This window comes from Megascapheus bottae, chromosome 38 (genome assembly GCF_031878675.1).
Source record: "Megascapheus bottae isolate mThoBot1 chromosome 38, mThoBot2.hap1, whole genome shotgun sequence".
In the NCBI taxonomy this organism is placed as follows: Eukaryota; Metazoa; Chordata; class Mammalia; order Rodentia; family Geomyidae; genus Megascapheus; species Megascapheus bottae.
Genome location: NC_143546.1, coordinates 4,128,673 through 4,148,057, shown reverse-complemented (window position 1 = coordinate 4,148,057; position 19,385 = coordinate 4,128,673). Strand labels below are relative to the sequence as shown.

The 19,385-nt window shown below is 55.0% G+C and overlaps 1 protein-coding gene across 7 annotated transcripts; it reads right to left on the bottom strand.

Moving 5' to 3' along the window:
* Window positions 1-3,326: 3,326 nt before the first annotated feature.
* On the bottom strand, window positions 3,327-17,986 carry Pdlim7 (PDZ and LIM domain 7). 7 transcript variants are annotated; one of them, XM_090325550.1, is made up of 13 exons: window positions 17,880-17,963; window positions 17,226-17,332; window positions 12,112-12,263; window positions 12,000-12,030; window positions 11,571-11,689; window positions 10,719-10,855; window positions 10,577-10,613; window positions 9,706-9,767; window positions 9,354-9,576; window positions 7,883-8,063; window positions 3,969-4,089; window positions 3,767-3,882; window positions 3,327-3,667 (listed from the first exon to the last, which is right to left on the bottom strand). In XM_090325550.1, exons 2-13 carry the CDS (start codon window positions 17,319-17,321, stop codon window positions 3,581-3,583), a joined length of 1,362 nt encoding a protein of 453 aa, XP_090181676.1. In that variant the 5' UTR covers window positions 17,322-17,332; window positions 17,880-17,963; the 3' UTR covers window positions 3,327-3,580. The 7 variants fall into 7 exon arrangements, with proteins under 7 accessions (XP_090181676.1, XP_090181671.1, XP_090181672.1 ...); XM_090325545.1 differs by lacking the exon at window positions 12,112-12,263 and having other exon boundaries at window positions 17,880-17,986; XM_090325546.1 differs by lacking the exons at window positions 11,571-11,689; window positions 12,112-12,263 and adding an exon at window positions 11,046-11,062 and having other exon boundaries at window positions 17,880-17,986.
* Between the last annotated feature and the right edge of the window lie 1,399 nt (window positions 17,987-19,385).

Below are 19,385 nucleotides of genomic sequence, written 5' to 3'. Positions count from 1 at the left end.
CCCAAAATCAGAGTCCCTGTCCTCTTCCTCTTCCCACTGAGAGGGGCTGTTTTTCTCTTTCCAGGGTTGGCTTTGATTTCAGGCCAAGCTCAAGTTCAAGTGCCAGCCCATCTGGGGTGGGGAGTGTGTGTGTGTGTGTGTGTGTGTGTGTGTGTGTGTGTGTGTGTGTGTGTGTGGTGGGGTAGTGGCTGCCATCAGGCCCTTTAGTTCCCAGCCAGCCACTCCCTCCCTCCAATGGCAGCATTGTCATTCTGTGTGTGCCAAGGCCAGCAGGAGGAGGCAGCCACAGAATCGGCAGTTCTGGAGAAATAGTTCCTCACCCCTGTCCCCCCTTTTTCCTGCTGATTCTCCAAGAAGCAGGAGCCTCCAGAAACTGGAAGGAAAAAAAAAATCAAACCTTCCCTTGCCTGCTGCCTCTCTAGTTGCCCACTCTGCCCCCTGCCAGGGGCTCAGCCCCCTCACCTGGGGACCCTGCACTCTCCAAGGAGGCTAATGGCCTCCCCTGCCAAGCCTAAGGACATTCATTCACTGTGTCCCCACGGCCTCCACTTCAGCTTTAGAACATCGTGATGCTTGCAAGGCTGCAGGGAAGGAGGGGAGAGAGGAAGGCGCAGGAAGGGCTGGGGAGGTCAGGACTTTAGTCCCACAGCCCTTGGTCACAGCATCTGGGTGAGTGGACTGCCATTTCTGTCCCCCAGTTCACCATCTGAAGCAAGTGTGTGTGTGTGTGTGTGTGTGTGTGTGTGTGTGTGTGTGTGTGTTGGTCCCAGGGCTTGAACTCAGAGCCTGGCATTATCCTTTACCCTTATCACTCAAGGCTAGTACTCTACCACTTGAACCACAGCTCCACTTCCAGCTTTTTTATGTATGCTGGTCGCGAGACTTGAACTCAGGGCTTGGTCTCTGTGTGCACGACTACCACTCTACTGCTTGAGCCCCAGTGACACTGCCTTCCCCTCCCTCCCCCTGGTCCAGGGCCCAGCCCAGGCTCTCATGAGAGCTGTCCTCACTCACTCCTTCCACGTCCTCACCCTCTCCCCAGCTTGTTCCTCTTTAACCCTGGCACTCAGCTAAACTGATCTGGCAATGTCACCTTGTTGCGAAATACCATGGGGACATCCCCAGCCTTATCTGTCTAGTTGACATTGTTGGCAAGTTCTGGAAACACTCTAGCCCTGGGCTGGCTTCCTGCCAGTGGCTCCCTGGAGAGTGTAATCCTCCATCTCTGGCTGCGGCCTCTACTTTCTCTGCCCAGTGCCGCAATGTTCATGTTCCAGGTTTCTGGTCAGTGCTTTATGAAAGGCCCTTAGCTGTCCTCACAGGGAATATGGCCTGTATTTATTACTTTTCTAAAAATAGGAGTGTGTGTGTGTACTTACACACATGACAGTATTGGGGCTTAAACTCAGGACCTGAGCACTGTCCTTGAGCTTTCTTTGCTCAAGGCTAGTGCTCAACCACTTGAGCCACAGGACCACTTCTGGCTTTTGTGGCACCAAGAAATTGAACCCAGGGCTTTGTGTATGCTAAGCAAGCATTCTACCAGTAGGAGACACTTCTTGCACCTCATTTTTTTTGGGGGGGTAGTTAATTGGAGAAAAGAATTTTATGAACATTCCTGCCTTGTCTGGCTTTCAAATGTGACCCTGAGATCTCTGCCTCCTGAGTAGCTAGAATTACAAGCATGAGTCACTGGTTCCTTTTTTTGTGTTTTTGTCCATCATGGGGCTTGAACTCTGAGCCTGGGCACTGTCCCTGAACTCCTCAGCTCAAGGCTACTGCACTACCTCTGGGCCTGTGAGTTATTCCAGAGCTCTTCAGTTCAGGGATACAGTCCTACTCCTGGAGCTACAGCACCACTTCCAGTTTTCTAGTGGTTAATTGGAGATAAGAGTCACACGGGTTGGTTTTGAGCCGTGATCCTCAGATCTCAGCCTCCTGAGTAGCTAGGATTACAGGTGTGAGCCACCATGCCTGGCTCCTTGAGAAAGTCCAAGGACAGTGCTCACGCCCTGAGCTCAAGCCCAGGACTGGCAAAAAAACAAACAAACAAAAAACAAAACCCTGAGCCTCTCACACGGGCAGAAGACGTGTTCCATCCACACTGCCTGGCTTTCCCATCCAGCAGCCTTTGGTTGGGGCCATGAGTCCAGGGACCGCTCCCCAGACTGCTCCCCAATCTGTCCAATGCTCTCGCTCACTTGTATCCATGGAAACCGAGAGAGGAACGAGAAGGTTTATGGTTCAAGAGCGGCAGGAGAGAGTACATTTCCTTGTGAAGTGGGGTACGCTGTACATAATGTGCCCAGTGTGCTGGGGTTGAGACGGCTGCGTGGCCCTGCTTTCCTCTGGAGGTACCATCATGACTTCCCCAGACATCAATTACAAGCATCCGTGTGCAGTGCTGGGACTGTCCCAAATCCACTCTTAAAATTCAGGCTGAGAGAATCTAGACTTCAATCTTCAACTGCGTCCCTGGTTTGTTTCCATAAAATATCCCACAGGCACCTTCTTCATGGAGAATTTATAGTACCCTCACTCATTTCATATGCCAGGCACAGTTCAACGAAGACTCATATGCTAAGCTGGGTGTGATGGTTCGCTCCTATAATCTCAGCTACTTTCAGGAAGCTGAGGTCTGAGGATGGATATTCGAAGCCAGGAAGGAGACTCTTAGCTCCAATTAACCAGCAAAAAGGGCAGAAGTGGAGCTGTGGCTCAGAGTGGTAGGTCAGGCTTGAGTGAAAAAGCCAAGTGGGAGTGTGAGGCCCTGAATTCAAATCCCAATACGACCATCATTCTCTCTCCAGGGTTCAAGGTGTCACACGACAAGACCTGGTTCTTTTCCTAAAGTGATTAAGCTCAAGATCTGTGGAGAAGCCAGTGGCCATACCTCCCAGGACCCCAGGCTGTCCTCACCAGCACCACCATCTATTCTGGCTCTCCAGCATACTGGTGAAAAATGGCAGACCGTACCCGGGGTCTGTCACACCGGCTGTCACAGACAGCCAGCTATAAGAAAACTACCCGAGCTGGGTGCTAGTGGCTCATGCCTGTCATCCTAACTACTCAGGAGGCTTGAGATCTGAGGATCTTGGTTCAAATCCAACCTGGGCAGTTAAGTCCACGGGACCCCCTATCTCCAATGAACCACTGGAAAATCGGAAGTGGCACTGTGGTTCAAAGTGATAGAGCCTTGAGCCAAAGAGCCCAAGCCCTGAGTTCAAGCTCCATGATAGACCAAAAAAAGAAAGAAAAAAAAATCCCCCTAACACTTGAATACCCACTGCTCCTCACTCCTGGCATGCGACAGAAGACCCAGGGCACACAGCTGGATACAGGTTTATTGTGGCACTGGAGTGTACGGGACTGGCGTGGCAGCACCCTGTATGTGTGCTGGTGGGGAGGACGTGTGTGGGGAGGTGAAGGGGATGGGGCCCCACTGTGGCCAGCCCTACCCACCAATGCTGGGGGGCGGGAGAGAGCCGATGGTCCCCCCACACGTTCCTCCTCCTTCAGGCAGGGCGGCCACAGTGGGCGGGGCTCACGTGGTGGGCGGGGCTCACGTAGTGGGCGGGGTTCACACATGAGAGAAGGCGTGGCTCTTGCACAGGGGCTTATCCTTCTTGGAGTAGAAGGTTTTTCCTTCCAGGTTGATCTGACATATCTGGGGACAGCAAAGGGCTAGTCACATGGGGATGGCAACGCCAGGAGACTGGGACACACACACACACACACACAGGTCTCCCTGGAACGGGGTCCTCACCGCACACACAAAGCATGTGTCATGCCAGCTGAAGCCCAAGGCCTCCAAGAAGCGATCTCCTGCGTCGATCTTGAAGTCACAGCCTCGGCATTTGGTGCCAAACATCTTCTCGTAGTCTGGGGATGACAGAAGCAGACGACAGGGCTTAGGAGGGTGAGACCCATAGCCCACACCTCCCTGCCCACGCCAGGCTGTCCCGTACCTCTCTCACAATAGGGCGCCCCCTCTTCCATGTAGAAGGCCCTGTTGCGGATGGGAGTCTTGCAGGCGGCACAGGTGAAGCAGTGCACGTGCCAGGTCATTTTCAGGGCATGCATGATCTCCTGAGAGCCACAGCCACCGACTCAGCCTCTGTTCCTTTCCCCCAGGACCCAGGAAGGCTGGCTCTGGGCCCTGGTCCTTCTCATGGCAAAAATGACACCCACAAGCTGGAGGCTGGTGGCCCCTGTGATTTTTTTTTTCTCTCCAAGGAACCATTAAAAAAAGCTGTGGCTTAGGCCAGGTGCCATTGGCTCACGCCTGTCATCCTAGCTACTCAGAGGGCTGAGATCTGAGGATCATGGTTCAAAGCCAGCTCGGGCACCAAAGTCTGTGAGACTCTTATCTCCAATGAAACATCAGAAAACAGGGAGTGGTGCTGTGGCTCAACGCGGTAAAGCATTAGCTTTGAACAAAAGAGCTCAGGGCTAGCTCCCAGTTCCTGAATTCAAGCTGCACAACTGACACACACACACAAAAGTCAAGCCCAGTGGCACCCAGTAGCTCTGCCTCCTTTCCCTCTCCTGCTCTGTCTCACCTCGATCCACCTTGTTACACAGGCTTCCGGCCTGCAACGGATATTTCTGACACCGCCCCCCCGACTGTACTCTCCTTGTCCCCCACAAATCTTGCTTTCTCTGACACCAGTGATTATTTCAAACTGTCTTCTCTCAGGCGGGCTCCCAGCATCTTGTACAATAATGCCCATCTCACCAAAATCTATGTTCTCAGGTAATTTACTCATTGTATCTGCTGTTTGCTATCTTTCTCTCCACCCCCCCAAAAAGAAAAAAAAAATCTTAGACAGCAACCATCTATTGCTGTCCCATCAGCGCCCATCACAGGTCTGCAGTGTGCAGGCTCTCAGCCCTGTGTGTCGACCTCACTTAGCTTCCGTGTGGAGCAAAGGCTCATGGATGAGCTGGCATGCAGTTTCCTTGGCAACCCTCAAGCCCACCATGGTCAGTTCACTGGAAATAAATGTCTCACAGAATTTCCTGCCCAGGCTGGCTTGGAACTGTGATCCTCACATCTCAGCCCTCTGAGTAGCTGAGATATCAGGCATGAGCTTAGCTGTATAGTATTTCTCAGGGGCCAGGACTTCCCCTTGAGAATCCCTGGGCAAGGGACTTGGCACATTTCTGCCCTGTAGAGGGAAGAAATGAATTTGTGTCTGGTTTTTTTCTGGCTCCTCCCACAGTCTGTTACAGCCTTGTTTTAAGGGAGCCTAAGGTAGAGAATAAAACAGGGCTCTTAGCTGGTGGGAGAAGGGGCTCTTGGCAGGGATATGTGGATGGATTAGTAATCTGTGTGTGTGTGTGTGTGTGTGTGTGTGTGTGTTGGGACTGGGACTTGAACTCAGTCCTTTTTGGTTAAAGATAAAGAGATAAAGAGTCTAATGGACTTCCCCTGTCCAGGCTGGCTTTGAACCTTGATCCTCAGATCTCAGCCTCCTGAGCAGCCAGGATAAGCTGGCACTTGTCAAAGTGGTCAGTTGCTATTTCTTCCCAGGATGTGTTACGTCTGTGTGCCTCTGGCATCTCCACTGGCCCAGCCTGAATCCCAGAAGCCTCCAGTGTCCTGGCTCCAGCTGTGTTATTCTGTCCCTGGGGCTGGACTGACCATCCCCAGATCCAGACCCCTCACCTGCGATTTGTAGCAGAGCCACTCCCTCCGCCCAGACCTTCTCCAGCCAAGTGCCTGCCGTGTTTAATTTGGACTTAGAAACCACTTCCAGCTACTCAGCAAGTGTTTACTGATCACTTTCTACATACATTAAACACAATGGGCCTATTCTCAGACCATGCAGTTCAGGAAGTGAGATGGGACAGGGCAGGGGCAAGCCAGGCACTCGTAATCCTGTACTACTCAGGAGCCTGAGTTCTAGGGACTCGGGTTCCAAGCCAGCCGGGGCAACAAAGTCTGTGAGATTCTCATTAGATATCAAAAAGCCAGAAGTGGGGCGTGGAGTTTGGCCTAGTGGTAGAGTGCTTGCCTAGCATGCACCAAGACCCAGGTTCAATTTCTCAGTACCGCATACATAGAAAAAAGCTGGAAGTGGTGCTGAGGCTCAAGTGGTAGGGTAGCCTTGAGCTAAAGAGATCAAGGGCAATTTCTAGGCCCTGAGATCAAAAATCAAAAATAAAAAACAACTGCTGTGTTACAAGTAAACTATGGAGATGTGGTGGGGCTGGCAGGGGGAGATGTCAGGGAAGATATTCTTGGAAAATGATAGGTGAGTCCCTGGTATGGAAGAAGTGAGGTAAAAAGATTTCTAAGCCAGGCACCAGTGACTCGTGCTTGTAATACTAGCTAATTAGGAGGAGGTGGAGAGCTGAGGGTTTTGGTTCGAAGCCAGCTGCAGGAAGGTAAGTCTGGGAGACTCTTATCTCCAATTAACCACGGAAAAAGCTGGACATGGAGGGGTGACTCAAGTGGTAGAGTGCCAGCCTTGTAGCCAGGAGTATGGCCTAGTGGTAGAGTGCTCGCCTAGCATGCACAAAGCCCTGGGTTGGATTCCTAGGTACCACATACACAGAAAAGGCTTGAAGTGGTGCTGTGACTCAAGTGGCAGAGTGCTAGCCTTGAGAAAGCCCAAGAACAGTGGCCAGGCCCTGAGTTCAAGCCCTAAGATTGGTAAAAAAAAAAAAAGAGGAGGAGGAAGAGGAGGAGGAGGAGAAAGAAAAAGAAAAAAAGAGGGCCGGGAGTTTGGCATAGTGGTAGAATGCCTGCCTAGCATGCATAAACACCCCGGTTTGATTCCTTGGTACCACATACATAGAAAAAAGCTAGAAGTGGTGTTGAGGCTCAAGTGGTAGAGCTCTAGCCTTGAGAAAGTCCAAGGACAGTGCTCAGGCCCTGAGCTCAAGCCCTGGACTGGAGAAAGAAAGAAAAAGAAAGAAAGAAAGAAAAAGAAAGAAAGAAAGAAAGAAAGAAAGAAAGAGAGAGAAAGAAAGAGAGAAAGAAAGAAAGAAAGAAAGAAAGAAAGAGGGAGGGAAGGAAGGAAGGAAGGAAGGAAGGAAGGAAGGAAGGAAGGAAAGAAAGAAAGAGCCACCAGCCCATGACACCTTACAAGGTCCCCTCCTCTGGGGTGAGCCCCTGGGCGGCGGGGCCCACAACTGTCTTGTTCTGTGTCATCAGGCATGAAACACATCACCTGGTGTCCCATCCACGTTAGTGGAATGAGTGGGTGAGGATGCTCTAAGCTTCTTTTTTTGGCAATACTGGGGTTTGAAGTCAGGGCTTAGTGCTTAGAAGCAGGTGTTCTGAGCTACACCCCCATCCTGCTCTAAACTCTTGATGAACCCTGAAACCCAGGTCTGGATAACCCCGGTCAATCTACTCTGTGTTCAGCCTCTGAGGGAGGAGGAGGAGCTAGACATACGTACATACGAGGAGATATACGTACATACGGAATTTTTTTCCTGTGGTGGGGCTTGAACTCTAGGCCTGGGCACTGTCCCTGAGCTCTGCAGCTCAAGGCTACCGCCCTTATCCCTTGAGCCACAGCACCACTGCTGGTTCTGGTGGTTAATTGGAGATGAGAGTCTCAGGGACTTTAGTGTCTGGGCTGGCTTTGATCCTCCCTCCTCAGATCTCAGCCTCCTTAATAGCTAGGATGACAGATGTGAGCCACCATGCTGGCCTGGTTCCTTTCTCTCTCCTCGTCTTCCCTCCCTTTCCCTTCCTTCCCTCTGTCCTGGGGATGGAACCCAAGGCCTGTGCAGACCAGGCAAGCGCTTTCCCACATTCTCAGCCTTCCTAGACTGCTAGTGTACAATCAAGCAATCCCTGGGTAACACTGCTCCCCTCCGCGTGGGAATACATCTCCCCTGCCCACCCGTGGGCTCCACTCACGCCTGTGATCTTCTTCTTGCATTTGGCACAGCTGGGCGCGTAGCGTACATCGTAGCAGGGGGGACAAAAGATAGCCCCCTTCTCTTCAAAGAAGCCACCTTCTTCCAGGACCTTCCCACATTGGCTGCACACGAATTCCTCTGGGTGGTAGGCGTGGCCAAGTGCCACCAAGTATCGACCCCTGCAGGGAGGTGGGATGAGTGAACAAGTGCAAAGGAAATAGGGGGGACGTATGCAAATATGTGGGGGAGGTATGCAAATGAAGTAGGGGCCTCAGGGGGTGAGTTCATACTCTTTTTTTTTTTGTCTAAACAGAGTAGAAGATAGGCTTGGGAAGTGACTTGTTCAGAGTCACACAGTGAGAATAGACAAGGAATTAAGCAAGAAATTCTGTAAGATTCTTATTTCCAACTCACCAGCAAAAAGTTGAAAGTGGAGATATGGCTCCAGTGGTAGAGCAAAAAGAAAAACCTCAGGGACAGGACTCAGGCCAAGTTCAAACCACAGTACTTAAGCGGAAAACAAACAAACACACAAACATGTCTGGTAGCTCCCATCTACTCAGGAAGCTGTGATCTGAGGATCTAAGTTCAAAGCCAGCAGGGCAGGAAATTCCATAAAACTTTTTTTTTTTTTTTTGCCAGTCCTGGGCTTGAGCTCAGGGCCTGAGCACTGTCCTTGGACTTTCTCAAGGCTAGCGCTCTACCACTTGAGCCTCAGCACCACTTCCGGCTTTTTCCTACGTATGTGGTAGCGAGGAATCGAACCCGGGTCTTCATGCATGCTAGGCAAGCACTTTAACCACTAGGCCAAACTCCCAGCCCCCTCCATAAAACTCTTATGTTGGAGTGTAGTCTAGTAGTAAGAGTGCTCGCCTAGCATGCACACATATCACAAACAACTGCAAGTGGCTTGGGTGCAGTGGCTCACACTTGTAATCCTAGATACACAGGAGGCTGAGATCTGAGGATCGCGGTTCAAAGCCAGCCCAGGCACTCAGAGCCAAGAGACTCTTCAGTTAATCACTAGAAAACGGGAAGTGGGGCTGTGGCTCAAGGGTAAAGCTGAAAAGCTCAGGGACAGTGAGTGCCCAGGCCCTCAGTTCAAGCCCCAGGACTTGCACATAAAGCAAACCAACAAAACAAAGTAAGAGCCCATGGCAAACAAGAACAAAGCAGGGCCAGGACTCAGAAATAGGAGAAAATTCTAGATTCTGACACCACAGTGGAGGAGCTATGAGTCCTAGGAGACCACTGCAGGGTAGGTGGAGAGGCCCAAAGAGCAGTGGGCCCGGACAGGCACTGGAGGGGATGGAAGTAGTACAGGAATCTGAAAATCCAGACTGGGCCCCTCCTGCAGGCTAGCTTCAAACCAAATCCTTCATCGGTAGCAGATGACTGGAGGGTGGCCAGACAGGGCAGAGTCAGGCTCGGGGACAGGAAAGGCCCAGGAAGGGAACAGGGCCACGCACCGGATGACCTTGTGGCACTGGTGGCACACGGGAGTCTTGCCGTTGGTGGCGCCCCCTCCGGCGGCGGCCTGCACGATGGAGGTGCGGTTCTGGAGCGGCGTGGGTGTGGCTGGCTGGCTGTGCTGGGTCAACACTGTGCTTGACTTGTCCGGGGCGTATCGCTCAGCAAATGCTGGGTCCACTGCCCAGGGTGGGCGGCTGGTGGGATTTGGGGCAGGCGGGCCTGCCAGGGCCGAGAACAGTGGCTCCCGAGTGGCTCCCGAGGGTGCCCAGGGGACCCCGGAGGACAGAGGGGAAAGGCTGAGTCTCTGGCTGCTTCCCACCCTCCCCAGGTCCGAGCCCACACTCTTACCAGGCCAGGGTTCCTGGGGTGTAGCTGAGGTTGGGGCTGGGGCTTCTGTCCTGGGTACCTGGCTGCAAGATCTGCCATTCAAGGCCCTGGCATGGCCCTGTCCCCCTCCCCCCCAGCCTTGGTTCTGCTGGCCAGACCCGGGGTCCCTCCAGTGTAGGGTTAGAAGGGCGGCTGCTTCTAGCCAGGTTCTCACACACTGGTCTATGGTGTAAAACTGTCAAGTAACTCTTGGGGTCCCCCCCTCCTTTACAGGCTTGGCAGGGCCCACACCTCATCAAATACCCCCAAACCACCCAAAACCAGGCCCGCAAAGACTTAGAAGCCACAGGCAGAGAAAGCAGAGCAGAGAATATTTATTTCCATGCCCAAAGCGGCAGTGCAGACCTGGCAGACGGCAATGCCCACGGGGCAAAGAGGGAAGGCAATATCAGATGGAGCCAGGAGGCCCCGTGCCAGCTTGGGGTGCTGGGCTGGGAAAGGAAAGGGTGGGTAAGGGAGGTGGAAGCTGGAGGCACCGAGGGGGTGCCCGGGGCCCGGAAGAAGAGAGACAGGCAGAGAAGGCAGCTGGCCGGAGAGGACTGGCTACGACTGCACATTGAGCACGTGGGCAGAGCGCTGGTGGTGCCAGTCCCGGAGGCGAGTATAGCGTGGGCTCTGTAGTTCCAGAACATACTTTTCCCTGAGGGGCAGAGAGAGAGGAGGAGAAAGTGGAAGGCAGAGACGGAAGGGAGGCGGGGAGGGAAGATGGACAGATGGAAGGAAAAAAAAGGGAAGGCAGGCAAACAGAGAAGCCTGGCTAGGGGAGACACAGGGTGGCGGCTGAGCGGAAGAGGCGGGAGGCGGAGGAGGCCAGGGCCCCCCCGCTCCTTACCTCGATTTCTTCTGGTATTCTTCATCCGGGTCTTGCACTAGGAGGGCAAAAGAAGTACTGGCCAAGAGGAACGAGGGTACCTGACCCTTGACCCGGGCAGAGGGGCCAGGACGAGCCCGCCCAGCCTCGGGTGGGCACTTACTGAACTCGGTGCCCGTGAGGTGGGCAAGGATGCGGAAAGATCGAGACTGGCCTGTCCCGGGCAGGGGCTGCCAGTCCTCCGTGTTCTCCATCAGCCGCTGCTTGCTGGCATTGGGGGCCAGTGGTCGGAGTGGCTGTCTGTGGGGAGGGGGGTGGTTCAGAACCGTCTGCCCTGGAGGGGTGGAAGGGTCCCCCCCACAATTGGGTGTGTACGGGCTGGACGGGGACGTGAGACCAAAAGGCCTAGTGGGTGGGCGGGCGGGAGGGGCCACCACCCAGACTGCCCAAAGGAATAAAGAGAGGGGACAGGCAGAGGGGGCTCACTGACTTGTCAGGGGTCTGCACCTGTGGAGGAGATAAGACAGACGGACAGATAAAGGGACAGACAGACACAGGGAGAGGAAGAGAGATGGGAGGGGTCAGAGCAGCTGGGGGTGAGGCAGCACGGACAGAGGTTGGCTGACCCAACACCCCACTCCACCCCTCCCCTACCCCCGGGGGAGGTCCAATCACAAAGGGGGGCCCCCTCCCCGTGCCTGCAGCCCGCCCTGGCCTGCAGGGGGCGCTGCCGCACAGTCCAGCACAGCCAGCTGCAGCGGAGGGGCCGGGGGGGGGGACATGAGGAGGGGCGGTGGGGACATGAGGGGCAGCGGTTGGGCCAGGGGGACATGAGGGGTGGCGGTGGGGACATGAGGGGCAGTGGTTGGGCCAGGGGGACATGAAGGGTGCCGGTGGGGACATGAGGGGCAGCGGTTGGGCCAGGGGGACATGAGGGGTGGCGGTGGGGACATGAGGGGGTGGTGGGGGGACAGGGATGTCAGTTCATGGGGGAGGGGGCTCCAGGCTGACGTACCCATTCTGCTGTGGGATGCTGTCAGCGGACAGGGGCGCCCCGAAGGGCCGGGCCGTCTTGTTGAGGGAGGCGGTGGGCGCAAACGTGTACCGCGGGGGTTCTGTGGCAGGGGCCGGGGCCTGGGCAGAGACAGAGCCGGGCAGGGGGCTGAGGAGGTGGGGCGCCCGTGGGAGGGGCCAGCAGAGGGCTGTGGGGAATGCCATGGGGAAGCCGGGCGTGGCAGGAGCTCAGCACAGGCCGTGGACGAACACAAGGCAGGCGTGCGGGGCGTCTGGACCGTGCGGCAGGCCTGTCCTCCTGGCATCTGCCCTGCCTTCCACACATCTGCAGGCCTCTTCCCTGCATGCTCCTGCCCTCCACCCCCCGCTGCCCCACGGTGAAGCCAGGTATCAGACTGTCCCCCGGGCTCAATGCCCCGCCATGGCCTACCTTCTGCGGCTTGCCCTGAACTGGCTGAGCCCTAGAAGAGAAGGGACAGGAGGTATCGTCGGCTGGCAGGGGCACAGGCACCCACCCCCACCCACCTGGCTGGCACCCCCACCTGCTGAGACCCAGGCTGAGGTGCTCCCCACAGGCACGGATCTTGTTCTGGGCTTCAATGTGCGTGAGGCTTCCCGCACTTTCCCCACCGATGCTCAGAACCCAGTCTCCCACGGCCACGCCAGCTTGGGCAGCTTTGCCCCCAGGGGTGAGCTGTGGACAGATAGGGGGGGAAGGGAAGAGGTCACAGAGGCCTGGCCTGGGACTGCCTGTCTGCCCGGTCTTGGGATCTCAGGCTCCCTTCAATCAGCATTTTCCTGGATATCAGCAGTACCCAGGAGGCTGAGATCTGAGGCTGGATCGTGGTTCAGACAGGAAAGTTCTCCAGCCTCTGATCTCCAATGAAGCATCAAAAGGCCAGAAGTAGGGCTCATGTGATAAGAGTGCTACTTGAGCAAAAACGCTTAGGGATAGCACCTAAGCCCTGAGTTCAAAGCCCAGGACCAGCACAAATGACCTTGGAGTGGCCTTGGAGGGGAGAGCGCTCACTCTCGGTGGTACTGACTGTCACCTGCACGACCCGTGTGACCTGACCTCTGGGCTATGACCACGGCCTTCCGAGGTCCTGTTGGCCACCTGCCCAGGCCATTCCACCCTCTGGCCTGTGCACTAGCAGTTCTCTAGCCATACTGGCAAGCACATGACTTCACACTGAGAGTGCCCTGGGACCTCCCCAAGGGTCTGCCTGCACTCAGAGCCAGGAACAGGCCCTGGCATCTCCGAGGTACACACGGGGTAGCTGAGCACTGGTGGCTTATGCCTGCCATTCTTAGCTACTCTCGGGTGCTGAGACTTGAAGATCATGGTTCAAAGCCAGGCCAGGCAGACAAATCCAAGACACTGTAATCTCCAGTTAACCAGCAAAAAGCCAAAAATGCAGCCAGGAGTGTGGTCTAGCGGTAGAGTGCTTGCCTAGCATGCACTAACACCAGGTTCGAGTCTTTTGCACCACATATAAAGAAAAAAAGCCAGAAGTGGTGCTGAAGCTCAAGTGCCTTGAGAAAGTCCAAAGAGAGTGCTCAGGATCTGAGCTCAAGCCCAGGACTGGCAAAAAAAAAAAAAAAAAAAAAGCCCAAGGTAGAGGCATGGCTCAAGTGGTAGAACACCAACCATGCTTGAACAAAAAAGCCAACCAAGTCCTAAGTCCCAATACCAGCACAAAACAAAACAAAAAACAAAAAACAGGTGTCATCCACATGACCCCAGCCCCCATCTTTTGGGCTGGGTTGGGAATCCTTGGTTTGTGTGACAAAGAAGGGGACAGTGTGACCACCAACAGGAGAGGTGGGCCCTGGTCAAAGACACCTGCCACCTCGGTCTGGCTATCTTTTCTAGTGGCCAAGTCTAGGAGAAGGCCCAGTGTAGGCAGCTGGCGGTCCAGGGCTAACCCACCTTTCTGGTAAGGGGTCTGGCACTGCATTGAACAGGTCTGATTTACACTTTACACTTTACTAGTGGCACTTGGGGCTGCCCAAGACCCCAGGAGATAGATGCCTGAGGTTGGCAGATGTAATGGACTACTGAGACAGGGAGAAGAGAGGGAGGTGAGAGCTTTGAGGCAGGGATCGGGGAACAGAAGACAGCATTAGCAGAAAAGGGAGAGGTGGTTTTGAAGGCTCTGTTTCAGGCTCAGTGAGCTAAGAAAAAAGCAGAACTAGGGGGTTGAAGCCCCTCACCTGATACATAACAAATGGTAAGAATTGTTATCTGACTACTACTATGCAGTTACTTCTATAACAAGTCTGTGGAGGAGTCTGGGATCACACCCTTTTATACACAGAAAGACACTTTTGTTTTGGTTAGTTGTGGAGCTTGAATTCAAGGCCTGGACACTGTCTCTGAGTTTTTTTTTTTTTTTTTTTGCTCAAATCTAGTGCTCTACCACTTTAAGCCACAGCTTCACTCCCAGTTTTCTGGTAAGTTCATTGGAGATAAGAGTATCAGGGACTTTTCCTGCCCGGGCTGGTTTTGAACTGTGATCTTTAAATCTCAGCCTCCTAAACAGCTAGGAGTACAGCTATGAGAGCCACTAACACCTAGCCAGAATTCTTTTTTTGTTCTGTTGTCAGTACTGAGGCTTGAATTGCTGTCCTTTAGCCTTTCCTGCTCAAGGCCACCCATTTTGCCACTATAGGCAAGCTCCTCTTTTACATTTTTGGTGGTTCACTGTGGGTAAGTCTCACAGACTCTTCTGCCCAGACTTGCTTCACAGCATGATCCTCAGATCTCAGCCTCCTGAGCAGTTAGAATGACAGGTGTGAGCCACCTGGGCCTGACTTTTGAAGATTTAGTTCTTACACACACATTCTGCCTCAAGAGCCAGGGCCAGATTTGACCCCGAATGCAAGGCTCTGCCACTTTACATCACCTTACTGAGTGTGTGAGAGCCAGCACACTTAGAAAGACCCCTTCAAGCCAGGTGTGGAGATACACATTTGCAAGCCCAGCTACTAAGAAGGCTGAGGCTAACACAGCAAGAGCCTGTCTGGAAGAAAGAATTACTTCCTGGCCCCTGGTTGGGTCTGGGGGTCTGGATCTCCTGCCTCACCTGTGATTTAACCCCTACACATTGGCACAGGGCAGGGACACTCTGGAGTAAAGTGACTTGCTTAGTGTCACAGAGACTCGGGAGGAGAACCTTAGGGGCCAGGTCCTGAGGGGTGTGGGCTGCGCCCCTGGTGGGGGCTTGGGTGGGGAAGCTGGCTTCTAGAACACCAATATGGGGGGAGGGTTATTTTTTCCTGGAGTAAGGAAGGCAGGAAACAGTCAAGGGGAAGGGCAGAGAACAGAAGTGAAGAAAGAGCTTCTAGTAAAGATGAGTGCGAGGAGGAACAGAGGCCAGAGGAAACTCTCAGATTAAGGAGGGGAGAAGTCAGGGGGCTGGACGGCGTAGGGGTGGGGGTGAGTCAGTCTCAGGGCTCCACAGAGCAGCCCAACCCCCCAGTCCCAGACGTTACCTCATCTCCCAGGCCTGGGCCTACAGCCAGCCCTAACCCCTCCCTTCTCCTCTCCACTGTGGGGTCAGGGGAGGGGTAGTGGGCAGGCCTAGCTAAGAAAGACCACCCCATCCACCCACCCAACAGGGCCCAGATCCAACACCAGGGCCGGGTGTGGGGTGGGGGGGGGGAGGAGAAGAGGGAGACTATGGACCTGCCCGCTCGAGGACTGCTGACAAGGGAGCCCAGGCCCAGAGTGCCCCCGAGAGGCCACACCTGAGAGATCATTGTCCTTCGGGAACAAGAGGCGGAGACCCAGCACAGGTCATTAGGACTTAAGACGGGAGGACAGACTGCGTTTGGGGAGGGGGAGGCGTCTATGTGGGGAGAAGAGGACCACTATCTTTAGTTATCCTGCTGATAGGGCAGGTTTCTAGGAGAACCCTCGAGAAGAACTCCTGGGAAAAGTGCCCCCTGCCTGCCCTGGCACCAGGACTCCCATAGACTGCCTCTGCCTCTGGAATGGCATTCAGGCAGAGCAGAGTGCCTGGACACCCCTCGGTCCCCTCTGGGCTTCCTGCCAAGAGCTGCCTGCCCACAGGGAAGCTGGGTGGGCCCTTCTGGGCAGGCAGACATAAGGGCAGGAAGTTCCCACCCCTTTCTGACCCCCCAGGTCACAGTGGGAGACACCAAGCCCAAGCTGGCCTCACCCACTGTGGGCATGCAGTTTGCTCCGAGTCCCATGACTGGACCCTACTGCTAATGAGCAGGTAGGAGGTCCACGGGAAGGGCTCCAGGGCCCAGGCCTGGGCCAAACCTTTTGGGCACTGTAGACTCTAGCTAGCCACTCTTGGCTCTTCCACAGGCTGCATTCTTGGGCTTATAAGGCAATCCCCCCCAACCACAGGGAGGGGCCAGTTCTAACCCCACCTCCCCCTCACCCCCCCCTCCCAAACACCAGGGTTACTCAGGAATCAGACTGCCAAACATATAGTCCAGACTTACTATGCCATTACACTGTGAATGGGACCAGTGAATAGGGATAGGTAGGTAGGGGTTCTTTCTTTCCTTCCTTCTGTTCTTGCACCTGTAGTAGAGCTTGAATTCAGGACCTAACACTCTCGCTCGGCTTTCTTGCTCACGGCTGGTACACTCCACCGCTTCAACCGTACCTCCAGGCCAGCATTTTGCTGGTTAACTGGTGATAGGTCTTAAAGACTTTCCTGCCCAGATTGGCTCTGAACTGGAACCCACCAGGTCTCAGTCTCCTGAGTAAGCTAGGATTACGGGTGTGAACCATATGAGCACTGGGTTAGGGCCTCGTGCTTGAGACCCCTTTCTTTTCTTTTCTTTTTTCCACTCCTGGGCTTGAGCTCAGGGCCTGAGCACTGTCCTTGGACTTTCTCAAGGCTAGAGCTCTACCACTTGTGCCTCAGCACCACTTCCAGCTTTTTTCGATGTATGTGGTACCGAGGAATCGAACCCGGGTCTTCGTGCATGCTAGGCAAGCACTGTACCACTAGGCCAAACTCCCTGGCCCGAGACCCCTTTCTTTCTTAAACACAGAAAGCTGTTCTGTGGCTCAGTCCAGACCGCCACTCTGCCATGGAGTTACTGCCTCACTTGGAAAATCATGACAACTGCTACTCCTTAGGTTGGTGAAGTTAGAGTAAGATCATGTGTCAAAGTGCCCTTCCTGGGACCTGGCTCTGCACATTATTCCCATAGGGTCAGGCACTGCCCAGGGACCACAGTTCCCATCCCTCCGAAAGGGCTTGGAAGAGCACTGAGTACAGTGACTATAGAGAAGTTTGGGGAGTCCTCCCTCCAGTATTGAATGTGGACCCCTTCTGGCTTTTTGGTGCCAGTCCTGGAGCTTGGGCTCAGGGACTGGGTGCCAGTCCTGAGCTTTCTTTTCCTTAAGACTGCCCGTGGAGTCAAAGCTTCCCTTCCAGTGTATCTGGAAGTGTATTGAGGGCGCAGTCTTGTGGACTTGCCCACCAAGGCTGGCTTCTGGCTGTGATTCAGCCTCTGCTGTAGCTAGGCCGGCAGGCAGGCGTTTCTGCCTTTCTGACCTCTAATGGTTCCTGCTCTGCTCTCCCCCACCACCCCACCCCCCCTACTAGAAACCTGAGCACCCCATGACCCCTGGCAGAGTCCGGTGCTCAACCAGGCTCACCCGAGAGATGGAGAGGGGCACGTTGAAGTCTTTGCCCCCTTGTAGCCGGAAGCCCCAGGGTGCGGGTCCTTCCAGGACCACCTTGAAGGAATCCATGGTGTCCGCTCCTGAGGAGAGAGAGGAGAAGGCGGCCGCTAGGGCAGCCAGGCAGGCAGGCAGGCGTGTCCAGCTCTGCTCGGTCAGTCGTTCGGACCCGCTCCGCTCCAGGCTCCCCCCGGCTCCGAGGGCGGCCGGCCGGGAGCCGCCCCTCCAGTCAGCCTGGAGGCCGGCGGGGTGAGTCAGGGGCCCCCAGGTCCCGGCGGGCCGCGGCTGGAGCGGCTCGGACTATATAAGGCGTGTAAGCTGACACGGCCGCGAGCCGGCGCCGGGAGCTCCGGGGGCTCGGGCGGGGGAGGGAGGGAGGGAGGGAGGCGGCCGGGAAGGGGGGCCCGGGGCGGGGGGACCCCGCGGGCGCGGCGCCACCCCGGCGTGCCTCCGTTTCCCCCCCCCCCCCGGTCCCCAGGCTCGGGGGGGGGGGCCCAGCGTGGCCACAGGAAGCGGCTTCGCGGCGGGAAGGCGCAGGCGGGAGGAAGGGCGGCCCCCACCCCCGGCCCTCGGCTTCGTCCGTGGCCCCGATCACAGGCCAGCCCGACACCCCCGCGCCCTCGCCGGTACCTGCTGAGCCCCGCCGGGCCGCCGTTCCGCGGCGGGGTCCGAGGCGCCGCGCTGAGATCCTCCGCCCGAGCTCTGGCCCCGCCTCCGCCGGCGCCGCCCGCTTTGAGTCCGCGGGAGGGGGCGTGGCCGAGGCATGACCACGCCCAGCCGTGGCCACGCCCTCCATCGGCTGCTTGGATGCTGGGAAGCCACGCCCAGGTTCCCGTTGCAACCAATCACGAGGCCCCATATGTCTTTTGAGTTGTTAGACTCCGCCCCCGGCTCGTCCTCCGGCGGAGGGCGGGGCCGGGGCGGGGCCGGGGCGGGGCTTAGGCTGGGACTCGCGCTGATAGCACCCTGCTTGGGACTCCCACTGGCCGACTGGAAGAAAACAGCTTTTGGAAAAGCAGGTACCCAGACTTGGGCACATGGGACAATAATACTCGTCTTTAAGGGTCGAGTTTAACAGGAGCCATTCTGGCTCCAGGAACTGCAGTGAGTGGCAAAGTTATGAGTGACAGGATGGTTTCCAGGATCTAGGCATGTAGCTCAGTGGGAAAGAGCCAGGCCCCAGGTTCCATCTCCAGCACCCAAACCAACCAAGAAAATGTTAAAAAAAAAAAAAAAAGGTGGGGACACTGGGTGGTTCACACCTATAAAACTAGCTACTCAGGTGGCTAGGATTTCAGAGAGGTTTCAAAGCCAGCCTGGATAGGAAAGTTTCTGACAGAAAGCTGGAAGTGGTGCTTTAGCTCAGGTGACAGGGCCCTAGCCTTAAGCAAAAAGTGTCCAAGGACAGAGCCCAGGCCCTGAGTTCAGGCCCCAGGACTGGCAAAAGAAAAAAAAAAAAGTCAAGAGAAAGCACAAGGCCCTGAGTTCAACCTAAGTACCAGAACAAAAAACAAAGCTAGGATTGCAAAACACTCTTTGTGTTTTTGTTGGACTTGAACTCAGGGCCTGAATGCCATCCCTGAGCTTTTTCACCCTTCCTGTGTAGGGAATATACTAAGAGTCTCATTTTCATCTCCAACCTCTGCTAAGGTGCTATGGCAGAGGGTAACAATGAGTTCATTTGTGCAGGGGAGTGATTCTTTCACTGGGTGCTTCCATCCTTCCAGCTCTGATACTCTCTTCTGTCCACTTCCATCACACAGAAGTTAGATATGGCTCAAGTGGTGAAGTGCCAGCCTTGAGTTGATATTCATGTGTGTGTTCATGTGTGTGTGTGTACTAGTACTAGGGCTTGAACTCAGGGCCTGGGTACTATCACTTAGCTTTTTCACTCAAGGCTGGCACTTGACCATTTGAGCCATATCTCCCTTCTGGCCTTTTAGTGGTTTCTTGGAGGTGCTGCCTGGCTTCAAATCATGATCCTCAGATCTCAACCTCCTGAATAGATTAGATTTATAGGCATGAGCTACCAGCACCCGGCTTCCAACGTGATATTTTTAAAGTAGAAATCACACTTCAAGTTTAGCATTCCAGTGGGCTCACACAGCCCTTAAAATAAAACTAAATTCCTTAAGA